This window comes from Hyla sarda, chromosome 13 (assembly GCF_029499605.1).
Source record: "Hyla sarda isolate aHylSar1 chromosome 13, aHylSar1.hap1, whole genome shotgun sequence".
NCBI lineage: Eukaryota > Metazoa > Chordata > Amphibia > Anura > Hylidae > Hyla > Hyla sarda.
This window is the reverse complement of record NC_079201.1, coordinates 46,376,202-46,389,660: the sequence shown is the minus strand read 5'-3', so window position 1 is coordinate 46,389,660 and position 13,459 is coordinate 46,376,202. Positions and strand designations below refer to the sequence as shown.

Below are 13,459 nucleotides of genomic sequence, written 5' to 3'. Positions count from 1 at the left end.
CTGGGAGTTGCAGTTTTGCAACAGCTGGAGGTCTACAGTTTGAGACCACTGCAAAGTGATCTCTATACTGTGCACCTCCAGATCTTGCAAAACGACAACTCCCAGCATGCCCAGACAGCAGTTTGCTGTCTGGGCATGCTGGGAGTTGTAGTTTTGCAACATCTGGAGGTCCACAGTTTGGAGACCACTGTGCACTGGTCTCTAAACTATAGCTCTCCAAATGTTGCAAAACTGCAACTCCCAGCAAGCCTAAACAGCAAACAGCTGTCTCTGCATGCTGGGAGTTGTAGTTGCGATCCCTCCAGCTGTTGCATAACTAAATCTCCCAGCATGCCTTTCGGCAATCAGTACATGCTGGGAGTTGAAGTTTTGCAACAGCTGGAGGCACACTGGTTGGAAAATACTGAGTTAAGTAACAGAACCTAACTGAAGGTTTTCCAACCAGTGTGCCTCCAGCTGTTGCAAAAGTACAAGTCCCAGCATGCACGGTCTGTCAGTACATGCTGGGAGTTGTAGTTTTGAAACAGCTGGAGGTTTGCCCCCCCCATGTGAACGTACAGGGTACATTCACACTGGCGGGTTTACAGTAAGTTTTCTGCTTCAAGTATGAGCTGTGGCAAATTTTTCACCGCAGCGCAAACTCCTAGCGGTAAATTCACTGTAAACCAGCCAGTGTGAACGTACCCTAAAAACACTACACTTACACATAATAAAGAGTAAAACACTACATTTACACCCCCTTACACTGTCCCCCTAATAAAAAATAAAAAACGTATTGTACGGCAGTGTTTCGAAAACAGAGCCTCCAGCTGTTGCAAAACAACAACTCCCAGCATTTCCGGACAGCCACTAACTGTCCAGGCATGCTGGGAGTTTAGCAACAGCTGGAGGCACCCTGTTTGGGAATCACTGGCGTAGAATACCCCTATGTCCACCCCTGTGCAATCCCTAATTTAGTCCTCAAATGCGAATGGCGCTCTCTCACTTCAGAGCCCTGTCGTATTTCAAGGAAACAGTTTAGTGTCACATATGGGGTATCTCCGTACTCGGGAGAAATTGCACTACAAATATTGGGGGGTATTTTTCCTTTTACCCCTTATGAAAAAGAAAAGTTGGGGTCTACACCAGCCTGTTAGTGTAAAAAAAAAAAAAATTTTTTTTACACTAACATGCTGGTGTTGTCCTTTACTTTTTATTTTCACAGGAGGTAAAAGGAAAAAAAGACCCCCAAAATTTGTAACGCTATTTCTCCTGAGTACGGAGATACCCCATATGTGGGCGTAAAATGCTCTGCGGACGCACAACAAGGCTCAGGAGTGAGAGAGCACCATGTACATTTGAGGCTTAAATTGGTGATTTGCACAGGGGGGGCTGATTTTACAGCGGTTCTGAAATAAACCCCAAAAAAAATTTTTTTCACTAAAATGCTGGTGTCACCCTAAATTTTTCATTTTCACAAGGGAAAATAAAAAAAGCCCCCCAAAATTTGTAACCCCATTTCTTCTGAGTAAGATCATACCCCATATGTGGATGTAAAGTGCTCTATGGGTGCACTACAATGCTCAGAAGAGAAGGAGCGCCATTGGGATTTTGAAGAGAAAATTTGTCCGGAATTGAAGGCCACTTGTGTTTACAAAGCCCCCATGGTACCAGAACAATGGACCACATGTGACCCCATTTTGGAAACTACACCCCTCATGTAATGTAATAAGGGGTACAGTGAGCATTTACGCCCCACAGGTGTCTGACAGATTTTTGGAACAGTGATCCGTGAAAATGAAAAATTTAATTTTCCATTTGCACAGCCCACTGTTCCAAAGATCTGTCAAACGCCAGTGGGGTGTAAATGCTCACTGCACCACTTATTAAATTCTGTGAGGGGTGTAGTTTCCAAAATAGGGTCACATGTGGGGGGGGTCCACTGTTCTGGCACCACGGGGGGCTTTGTAAATGCACATGGCCCCTAACTACCATTCCAAACAAATTCTCTTTCCAAAAGCTCAATGGTGCTCCTCCTCTTCTGAGCATTGTAGTTCACCCGTAGTGCACTTTAGGTCCACTTATGGGGTACCTCCATACTCAGAAGAGATGGAGTTACAAATTTTGGGGGGTATTTTCTGCTATTAACCCTTGCAAAAATGTGAAATTTGGGGGGAAACACACATTTTAGTGAAATATAAATATGCAAAAGTCGTGAAACCTGTGTGGGGTATTAAGGCTCACTTTATTCCTTGTTACGTTCCTCAAGAGGTCTAGTTTCCAAAATGGTATGCCATGTGGGTATTTTTTGCTGTTGTGGCACCATAGGGGCTTCCTAAATGCGACATGCCCCCCGAGCAAAATTTGCTCTGATAAAGTCAAATATCACTCCTTCTCTTCGGAGCATTGTAGTTCGCCCGTAATGCACTTTATGCCAACTTATGGGGTGCCTCCATACTCAGAAGAGATGGGGTTACAAATTTTGGGGGGTATTTTCTGCTATTAACCCTTGCAAAAATGTGAAATTTGGGGGGAAACACACATTTTAGTGAATTTTTTTAAAATTTTTTTTACATATGCAAAAGTCGTGAAACACCTGTGGGGTATTAAGGCTCACTTTATTCCTTGTTATGTTCCTCGAGCGGTCTAGTTTCCAAAATGGTATGCCATGTGGGTTATTTTTGCTGTTCTGGCACCATAGGGGCTTCCTAAATGCAACATGGCCCCCAAAAACCATTTCTGAAAAACATACTCTCCAAAATCCCCTTGTCGCTCCTTCGCTTCTGAGCCCTCTACTGCGCCCGCCGAACACTTTACATAGACATATGAGGTATTTGCTGACTCGAGAGAAATTGGGCTACAAATATATGTATACATTTTCTCCTTTTACCCCTTGTAAAAATTCAAAAATTGGGTTTACAAGAACATGCGAGTGTAAAAAATAAAGATTGTGAATTTTCTCCTTCACTTTGCTGCTATTCCTGTGAAACACCTAAAGGGTTAAAACACTTACTGATTGTGATTTTGAATACTTTGGGGGGTGTAGTTTTTATATTGGGGTAATTTGTGGGGTATTTCTAATGGGAAGACCCTTCAAATCCACTTCAAACCTGAACTGGTCTCTGAAAAAAAGCGAGGTTCAAAATTTTGTGAAAAATTGGAAAATTGCTGCTGAACTTTGAAGCCCTCTGGTGTCTTCCAAAAGTAAAAACGCGTCAATTTTATGATGAAAACATAAAGTAGACATATTGGAAATGTGAATAAAAAAATATATATATTTTGAATATCCATTTTCCTTACAAGTAGAGAGTTAGAAAAATGCAAAATTTTCAAATTTTTCATCAAATTTTGGGATTTTTCACCAAGAAAGGATGCAAGTTACCACAAAATTTTACCACTATGTTAAAGTAGAATAGGTCACGAAAAAACTATCTCTGAATCAGATTGATAACTAAAAGCATTCCAGAGCTATTAATGTTTAAAGTGACAGTGGTCAGATGTGCAAAAAACGCTCTGGTCCTAAGGTGTAAAATGGCCTGGTCCTTAAGGGGTTAAAGGATGCTGCATACGCCAAAGGCAGAGTAGTCGTCTTTGATGGGCGTGAAACCGGAGGAACCACAGTTGGTGGAGATGTCCATCTTGCAATGAGGTCCTGGGCAAAAGGAAACTGTGCCTGAACCTGCTTAGTCCCTTGAAAGCACTTGTCAGGATGCTTCCATGCAGTTTCCAGTAAGGTGTCAAATTCAGCAGGAGAGCTGAAAACCTTAGGAGAGGGACGGGAGCAGTGAAAGGAAAGGTCGGGTCTGGTTTCGGACATTGTGAGATGAGAGAATAAAAAATGAGAGAGAGAACAAGAGAGCGAGCGAGAACGAGAGAGAGCGAACGAGAAAGAGAGAGCAAGAAAGAGAGAGAGCGAGCGAGCGAGAAAGAGAGCGAGAACGAGAGAGACAGACACAGACAGAGAATCCAGATAAAAGAGGCGACAATTCCCCCTCAGGAGGCCCCAAGGATAAGGGGCTCCCAAAGCAAGGACCAAGGCATAATAGATAGAAAGCGGTGGTGGTAAAGTGGAGGGGGGGGGGGGGGGGGGGGGGAGAGATATACTCACCCTGTAAACAGCCATACTCGCCTAAGATATCTTCAGCCAGCTATAGTCACCTGCATCACGTCAGGCTGAGACAGCGGGACGAGCAGGGAAGATAGGGGGACCTGGACCCAAGGTGCAACCCCAGGCGCTGGCCGTTGGTGGGAAGGGGTTAACGGTGAATATACTTTATGCCCACGTGCCCCTTAGCCGCATATGGGGGAACAGGTAGCACCATGATCCTTAACCCCCCCACCTGAAAAACTAAAAAATAAAAAAAGGAGAAAAGAAGGGTATATCCTGCTGAGAGGGGCCGACTTTTCTTGGTGCCTAGTGTCAAGCCTCCTAGTGGCCGCAGCATATACCCAGGGTTTCTGTGTCCCCCAAAGGAGCCAATAGAGAAACAGGATTTACCCACAGAGCTTTGGTTTCTAAAGGCAACCACAAACGTGGTAGCTGTAAATGGTGCCCTCAATTCTCCACAGGAAAAAACATAACGATAAGAGGCACACAGGTAACCGTGAGAGACTTTGTGTACTGTTACATGTAGTTTACAGTATGGTGTGTGGATGCAGGCGCTTCTATATAGGTAGCACTATGCATCCGGTACACATGGTTCGTAATCAAACATTTTGTGAAAGATCACAGACCTTCAGACCAAAAAGTTTTTCAGTATCGAAAGGTGCCAGCAAGAGCTGGTATTGATAGGAGGGCTCTGCTTTATGCAAAAGCTGGATGAATCATGCACACTAATGCACAAGGAAACCTTGGCTTGTATGATAAAATTGACCTTCGTATTTTTCTGTAAGTACTGGATTTATTGTCACTAAGCAATTAAGATTTGCTCACTTTTATTTTTGGTTTTAAACCCTAGTAAATATGTTGGGTCTTTGTGAAAATGTCAGACACACGCCCCTTTTCTGTTACCACGTCCAGGGCTTTTTCAAATCTGGCGCACATCCAGACAAAACATCTCGGGTTTGCAATAGTAAATGAGGGCCACTGTGTACAAAACAGATGTCGCTTTGCAGGGGTTACCAGCGTTCATGTTCCTGTGTTTTATTATTATACACCGCATCTACAATAAAAAAAATTTTCACTACAGAAGATATTGGTGAGTGCCACTCAACATTCTTACTGTTATACAAGGGGTTAAACAGCGTGTGCCAACGGTGAATATGATCATGGGGTGGTGATCAATTACTATGGCAACTAAAAGCCTTCTGTAAGACTCTATGTCTACCATTTTAACTCCAGTTAATAGAGCCGCCTCATATAGCTTATTATATCTTTATCTCCTTAACGACTAAGGACGTATATTTACGGCCACCGCCGGCTCCCGCGATATGCCGCGGCTAATACAGGACATCACCGATCGCGGTGATGCCCTGTATTAACCCTTCAGACGCAGCAATCAAAGCTGACCGCCGCGTCTGAAGCGAAAGTGAAAAGTATCCCAGTTGCTCAGTCGGGCTGTTCGGGACTGCCGTGGTGAAATCGCGGCGTCCCGAACAGCTTACAGGACACCGGGAGGGACCTTACCTGCCTCCTCGGTGTCCGATCAGCGCTGATAACACTGATCACAGGCGTATTAATACACGCCAGTGATCTGTGTAAAAGATCAGTGTGTGCAGTGTTACAGGTCCCTATGGGAGCTATAAAATGGAAAAAAAAAAGTGTTAATAAAGATCATTTAACCCCTTCCCTAATAAAAGTTTGAATCACTCCCCTTTTCCCGTAAAAAACAATAAGTGTTAATAAAAATAAACATATGTGGTATCATCGCGTGGGTAAATGTCCGAACTATAAAAATATATAATTAATTAAGCCGCACGGTCAATGGCGTACACGTAAAAAAAATCCTAAGCCCAAAAAAGCGTATTTTTGGTCACTTTTTATACCATTAAAAAATTTATAAAAAGTGATCAAAAAGTCAGATCAAAACAAAAATGATACCGATAAAAACTTCAGATCACGGAACAAAAAAATGAGCCCTCATATCACCCAGTACATGGAAAAATTAAAAAGTTTTATAGGGGTCTGAAGAGGACATTTTTAAACGTATACATTTTCCTGCATGTAGTTATGATTTTTTCCAGAAGTACGACAAAATTAAACCTGTATAAGTAGGGTATCATTTTAACCGTATGGAACTACAGAATAATAAGGTGTCATATTTACCGAAATATGCACTGCGAAGAAACGGAAGCCCCCAAAAGTTACAAAATTGCGTTTTTTCTACGATTTTGTCGCACAATGATTATTTTTTTTCATTTCGCTGTGGATTTTTGGGTAAAATGACTAATGTCACTGCAAAGTAGAATTGGTGACGCAAAAAATAAGCCATCATATGGATTTTTGGGTGGAAAATTGAAAGGGTTATGATTTTTAAAAGGCAAGGAGGAAAAAACGAAAATGCAAAAACTGAAAAACCCTGCGTCCTTAAGGGGTTCTCTCTGTGACAACACTGAACAAATGACACTCTGCTACACTGTAAAGTAGTGATTTTTTTGGCGCATCATCTTTAGAAGAGGCTTCTTTCTGTGATGAAAGCCATGCACACCAATCTGACGTAGTGTGTGGTCTATGCACTGACAGGATGAACCCCACCCCCTTCAACTGCTGCAGCAATGCACGCAGTACTCAACAATATGTCTATTTCCCAAAGACAGCCTCTGGATATAACAAAGATGTATACTCAACTTCTTTGGTCAGCCCGTTGCAACCAATTAGATTGCTTCTTTAATTTTTCATAGGCCTCTTTATAAAACGAAAGAAGTAATCTGATTGGTTGCTATAGGCAACTGTTCCTCTACACAGGTTTTGATAAATCTCCCCTTAATGTGTTGAAGTTGAATACAGAATTTCACATAGGAAAATTTTAAATTAACAGTCCAAGGCCATACAGTGTTAACCCAAATAGGTTGTGGCAATGTGGTAATTTTATCTGCAGTTATCCTCACAGCAACCAGGATTAGTAAAAACTATATAAAAGGGAGTTGAACTTCTCTTTTTAAAAGGAGTTTTATATCTGGAAAAAAAAAGTATTATGGAGATTTATAAAGATGTATTAGGCTAAGTTTCCACTCGTTTTTTTTCTGGCAGTTTTTGGATATCTGCCACTGCAGTTTTTGAGCCAAAGTTAGAAGTGGATCCATAAGGAAGGAGACGTATAAGTCCTTCCTTTATATTTCCTATTCCTTTTGAATACACTTCTGGCATTGGCACAAAAACTGCAGTGGCAGATATCCAAAATCTGCCAGAGAAAAAACCATGTGGAAACTTAGCCTTATAGTGTGATTCTTGTGTTGCACATAACATCTAATCAGCGCTCAGCTTTGCTTTCTTTTGTGATATTGTTCTGATAAAATGAAAGCTGAGCTGTGATTAGTTGTTATGGGCCACAATGAGGATCTAACTATAAGACAGCTAGAGAAAGTGGTAGGGATCAACAGATTATCGGTATGGCCGATAATCAGGATTTTGGGCATTATCGGTATCGGCAATTATCTTGCCGATAAGCCGATAATGCCCCGCCCCCCGCACCGCCCCCACCGCACCGCGACCGCCACCCCCTCGACCGCACCGCACCTCCGACCCACCGCACCGCGTCGCACCCCCCACCGTGATGCTAGGCGGTATACCGGTATGGATTTTTCCCATACCGCTATACCGGTCGGGCCCCTCCCCCATCCTCCGAGTGAATAAAAAAATTAAACTTACCCGTAATGGGGGTGGTCCAGGCCATCCTTCCTTCCTTCATGTAGTGTCCGGGGGCGTTCCGGGTGGAGGGTAGTCCGGTCCGGGCTGTCCTTCTTCTCCGGCGGGCCTCTTCTCCACTCCGGGCAGGCTCCGGCCTAGTATGCTGCATAGACGCCGCTACGCCGTGACGTCAGGTGCATCGCTGCGCACGGGTGTCACTGCGCAGCGACGTCTATGCAGCGTACTAGGCCGGAGCCTGCCCGGAGTGGAGAAGAGGCCCGCAGGAGAAGGACAGCCCGGACCGGACCACCCTCCACCCGGAACGCCCCCGGACACTACAGGAACGATGGATGGATGGCCCGGAGCACCCTGACAGGTAGGGGGAGAGAAGCGGGTGGTGGCGGCGGCGGCCTATGGCCCCGCAAAAGCCACTGCAGATCATTGATTTAAAGCGTCCGCTTTAAATCAATGATCTGCAGCCGTGTCGCAGGGGGTTAAATAGCCGATAACTTATACCGAAATATCGGTATAAGTTATCGGCTATCGGCCCTAACCTGCACCGATTATCGGTATCGGCCCTAAAAAAACGATATCGGTCGATCCCTAGAAAGTGGGTAACCGTGAAACAGCCATCTCCATCTACCAGTCAACTCCCGATGACCACTGCCTCTCTGCTCCTGAGCATGTTTTTTTTTTGTTTTTTTTTAGATGCTTTATTACCACAATAATATACAATATAGAAAAATAATACACCATTTCTACAATTATCCCCCACCCTATCACCTCCTGGGGAAAAAAGAAAAAAAGGTCAATGTCCCATCGGACCACGCGGCTCAGCGCATATAATTCTCTATAATTCTATTCTATAATCCCTCCTCAGCCCCTCTCTCCACTGGTACACACTCGGGCCTGTTACAGATATCCACTGCGTTACTAGCATTAGTCTGGCGTAAAAGAGTATCCTTAAAAATTTTTTTGCCCAATTCCTACTTATTTCTATCCCAATATCACCTCCCAAGAGCGCATTTATTGGCGTTATTTTTATTCTAATCTTCCAGCTTTTCTCTATTAGCTGTGTAACTTCTCCCCAGAATTTCTTTATTTCTGGGCATGCCCAAAACATATGCAGCAGATTGCCCGCATTTTAAACAGGCACTCGTGCTCTTTTTGCCTATTTTGTGAAGAAAGAGAGGTGTGTAATACAACCTATAAACAATATTAAACTGTATCACCTTTTGATTCACATTTAATGGAGTAAGTTAATTCTTTCATATATTTTTCCCCACTGTGCTTCTTCTATCTCACCCAATTCTTTTTGCCATATTTTTTTTACTATAGTGACTTCTTTTTAATATAGAGAATTTATTAAGTGCTCTGTATATTTGTGATAGCTCCTTTTTTCTTATTTCTGTATTAATCATCTTATCAAAAAAAAAAAAACTACCTGTTACTACCACCTTTTTCCCCCTTATCTATCGTGTCCTTTACTATACCTCTTATTCTCATATATTCCAACCATGTTCCACCCCCAGCCTTCCTACCCTCCATAAGCTCTTCCCATGTTTTAATCTTCCTTTCCTGTGACCCAATAGTGAGCATGTTATAATGGACTCTTAATAAAAGATTGGATATTTAACCCACATTTCAAGCTGTTCTCCCTTAGTACTGTCACTCCCTGCTATAGCAATATATTCTTTTTTTCGGTGGGTATTGCTTTCCAGGTGTAAAGAGAACCATATTTCCTGTGGTGCCTACCCTGTCTTTCCTTCAAGCCTAGTATTTAAAAAAAAAAATGTTTTACTACTTTTATAAAATAAAAATTGTTAAAAAATGGTTTTATATATGTTTTGGATTGCCATATTCTGATTTTTATAACTTTAATTTTTTCATCTATAGATCTGTGTGAGGACTTTTGTGGTGAGCTGTAGCTTTTATTGGTAGTATACTGTAGTTAATGGGATTTTTATTCCATGTTTTCTGGGATGCAATGTGACTAGTTTATTGTAGTGTACTGTCATATTTGCTACGCTCATATTACAGGCCTTCTAAAGGCCCTTCTAAAAGGGGCTGCAGGAGAGATTGCAGGGGTCCCAGCGGCGAGACCCCTGCGATCAGACATCTTATCCCCTATCCATGGATAGGGGTTAGGATGTCTAGGGGCGGAGTACCCCTTTAAGGTCTGGGACTTTGTAACCACCTAGATGTTGTGATCGGCGGCCACAGCATTGAATGGGTTAAATCTTTGTTTCTTTTAGTGTTCATCCCCCTCCTTCTACAACACCTTGGATAGGGTATAAGATGTCTGGGGGCAGAGTACCCCTTTAATGGTGTCTGTCAGCTGCCAATAGCAGCCAGAACCTGCCTCAGGTGCAGCACCTGAGTATCCCATGCATATGCTGAGCATATATGCCCAATGTTGCCTGGGGCCAAGCTTTTTATAACTATAGCACTATAGTTTTAGATCTCCTTCTACTTTGCCCAAAGTAATAAATAAGAGTGTAACGACCTACAAGTAAATGGACCTACCAATGGAATTTACATTGTTACATAAAACTACTGTTAAAAAAAAAAAAAAACACATGTCCATCAAGTTCAACCAAGGGACAGGAGAAGATGTGAATGAAAGAAAGGGATATGGGTACAATATGGTACAATAACAATTCTATAACTCTACATAAACGTAACCTAATTTCTCTTAGCCTGTTTTGAAGTCTTAAAATAGACCGTGAACCCCATTAACGACTGGGCTGGAGTAAATAATTCCAAATTGTATACAGAGATGCAGATTTGTTGTCACTATACAATCGCTAAATATCTTAAAACTTTAAAATGCACCTTTATCGTAAACGCCACCTGCAGCGGTCCGCGACGTCCAATCAACCAGACCTTCTTGACACGACTCTGAGAAAGGGCTTCAAGAGCAGGCTGTGTGACATCAGTGTTCTGTAAAAAGACAGTATTTAGCCAGTGTTAGCAAAAGAAATAAATAAACTTAAAAGGGGGTTAAAAAATATGGTTGCTTACCTCCAGAAACCACATCACACTAAGGATCGACCGATATCGATTTTTTTAGGGTCGATACCGATAATCTGTGGAGGTTAAGGCAGATAGCCGATAATTTATACCGATATTCCGGTATAAGTTATTGGCTATTTATCCCCCCCTGACATTCTCCCCCCCACCACAACCCGGCGACTCCGCTGCAGATCATTGATTTAAAGCGGGCGCTTTGAATCAATGAACTGCAGCTGCTTTTGCTGTGCCAGAGACCGCCGCTGCCACCCGCTTCTCTCCCCTGCCGGTCCTCAGTCCAACCACCGCTGCTGCCCCATTGCCTCCCCGATTCCCGGTTTTATAATTACCTGTTCCCGGGGCCCGGGCTCCGCGCTACTTCTGGCTCCGGCGGCGTCCTGAGCTGTCACTGTGCGCACTGATTGTGAGGTCGCGTTGAGGACGTCACTCGTCATTGCACAGCGTAACACAGGACGCTGAAGGAGCCAGAAGTAGCGCGGACCCCGGGCCCTGGGAACAGGTAAATATAAAACCGGCAATGGGGGGAGGGAATGGGGAAGCGGCGGTCTCTGGCTGGTGCGGTGGTGCGGTGCAGTGCAGTGGCGGTCTTGGGTGCGGTGTGGTGGGCTGGGGGTGGTGCATTGTCGGATTATTGGCAAGGTAATTGCCGATAGCGTCCAAAATCGTGAATATCTGCCGATAATATTGGCCAAACAGACAATTGGTCGATCCCTACATCACACGTATCCATGGAATGTTTTAGCTACATTTCGTGTTGCACTACCACAAAAAACCTGTGGAAATGTACTGTTGGATAACCTCTTCCCCGCCCATGCTGTACATGTATGTCATGGGATGGGTGGGGAAGCATGACGCGGGTGAGGAAAGTCGGTTACTCGGGCTGCACGGTATATCGCAATTGCAATCAAATTGCTATAATTGCAGATTGCAATATAACGATTTGGCCCTTGATGGGGCGACCCAGCGATCGGACCCCCCTGAGATCTGAAACGGGGGGGATGGTAAAAAGTGTTAAAACAAAAGTTTTAAATTTTTTTTTATATAAACCCCCTAATAAAAAATGTTATTCACACCCTTTCCCATTTTCAAAATAAAACACTTTAAAAATATAAAAATAAAATGTATTTGGTATTGCTGCATGCAGAATTGTCCGAACAATTACATTTTTACATTCCTAATCCTGCATGTTGATAGCGTAAATGCAAAAAAATTATTTCAAAAGGGCAAAATCATCTCATAATAAACTTAATCAAAAAGTCAGAACTACACAAAAGTGGTACCACTAAAAAGCACAGCTCATGGTGCAAAAAAAGCGCCCTCATAAAAGATCAATGGGTGAAAAAATAAAAAAAAAGTTATAGGGGGTAAGAACATGACAATGAGAAGATTTTTTAAAATAATAAGATGAAACATTACCAGCATGTCATTGTCAGTGTTACCGTATCATGAACCCAGAAAAAATTGCCACACCAAATTGCGCAATTCCATTTTGTTTTCAATTTTGCCCGTCGGGGGTACGGGAATGGGTGAAATGCTTACTCACCTTTAACAGTTCCAAAGGGGAAAGCAACATTCTTGCAATGTCCAATGCAACATTTCCTTGTCCTAAGATGACAGCTGTCTCACTGCTCAGGTCTGGGGACAACTAGGACACAGAGAACATCATGAATTCCCTTATATCAGTGTCTGTGTACTTCTTTCCAGATTGCATACATTTCAGAGGGTTATACCTTACATGAAGCCTTAAGATAAATAAAGTTAAACTAACAGAGCATATAAAAGCAGTCAAGTTGCTTAACACATCAAAAAAGATTCTGGAATCAATTTATCCACTGACAATTTTCATCTGTACTGGTCTCCGTGCAAATATATATTGCTCTAAATATTCTGTCCTAAAGTGCTATCTGTGTCCCTGCTGTAAGGCTGTTTGCTCCCACACACTCAAACATGTGTACATATTCTGTATCTCATTATTAGCATATTCCATTGTATCAGCACTTGAAGATATCAGCACTTGATGAAATATGCAGTGGTTTATATGAAGCATAATTTTAATATTATATTTTTGCTATGAGTAAAGGTTAAAATTTACCTGTTTCAGGAAACTTCTCATAATAAGTTTTAGAAGAAGATGAACTCCTACTCTTCCTTCTATTTACAGTGGGGAAAAGAAGTATTTAGTCAGCCACCAATTGTGCAAGTTCTCCCTCTTAAAAAGATGAGAGGCTGTAATTTTCATCATTGGTATACCTCAACTATGAGAGACATAATAAGAAAAAAATTTCCATAAAATCACTGTCTGATTTTTAAAATTAGTTTAGTATTTGGTCACCTACAAACAAGCAAGATTTCTGGCTCTCACAGACCTGTAAGTTCTTCTTTAACCCCTTAAGGACCGGGGTTTTTTCCGTTTTTGCACTTTCGTTTTTTGCTCTTGCCTTTAAAAAATCATAACCCTTTCAATTTTGCACCTAAAAATCCATTTGATTGCTTATTTTTTGCGCCACCAATTCTACTTTGTAATGACGTCAGTCATTTTGCCCAAAAATCTACGATGAAACGAAAAAAAAAATCATTGTGAGACAAAATTGAAAAAAAAACAACGCAGTTTTGTAACTTTTTGGGGCTTCCGTTTCTACGTAGTACATTTTTCGGTAAAAA

At 42.4% G+C, this 13,459-nt stretch overlaps 1 protein-coding gene across 1 annotated transcript in view; it reads right to left on the bottom strand.

Annotated features, from left to right (window-relative positions):
* The window catches only part of FDXR (ferredoxin reductase), an 86,898-nt gene that overhangs the window by 21,560 nt on the left and 51,879 nt on the right, over positions 1 to 13,459 (bottom strand). The window contains exons 6-7 of the mRNA XM_056549740.1: positions 12,342 to 12,443; positions 10,601 to 10,708 (exon numbers count right to left, since the gene is read on the bottom strand). Of these exons, the coding sequence (XP_056405715.1) occupies positions 10,601 to 10,708; positions 12,342 to 12,443 (210 nt within the window). The remainder of the gene's footprint in view (positions 1 to 10,600; positions 10,709 to 12,341; positions 12,444 to 13,459) is intronic.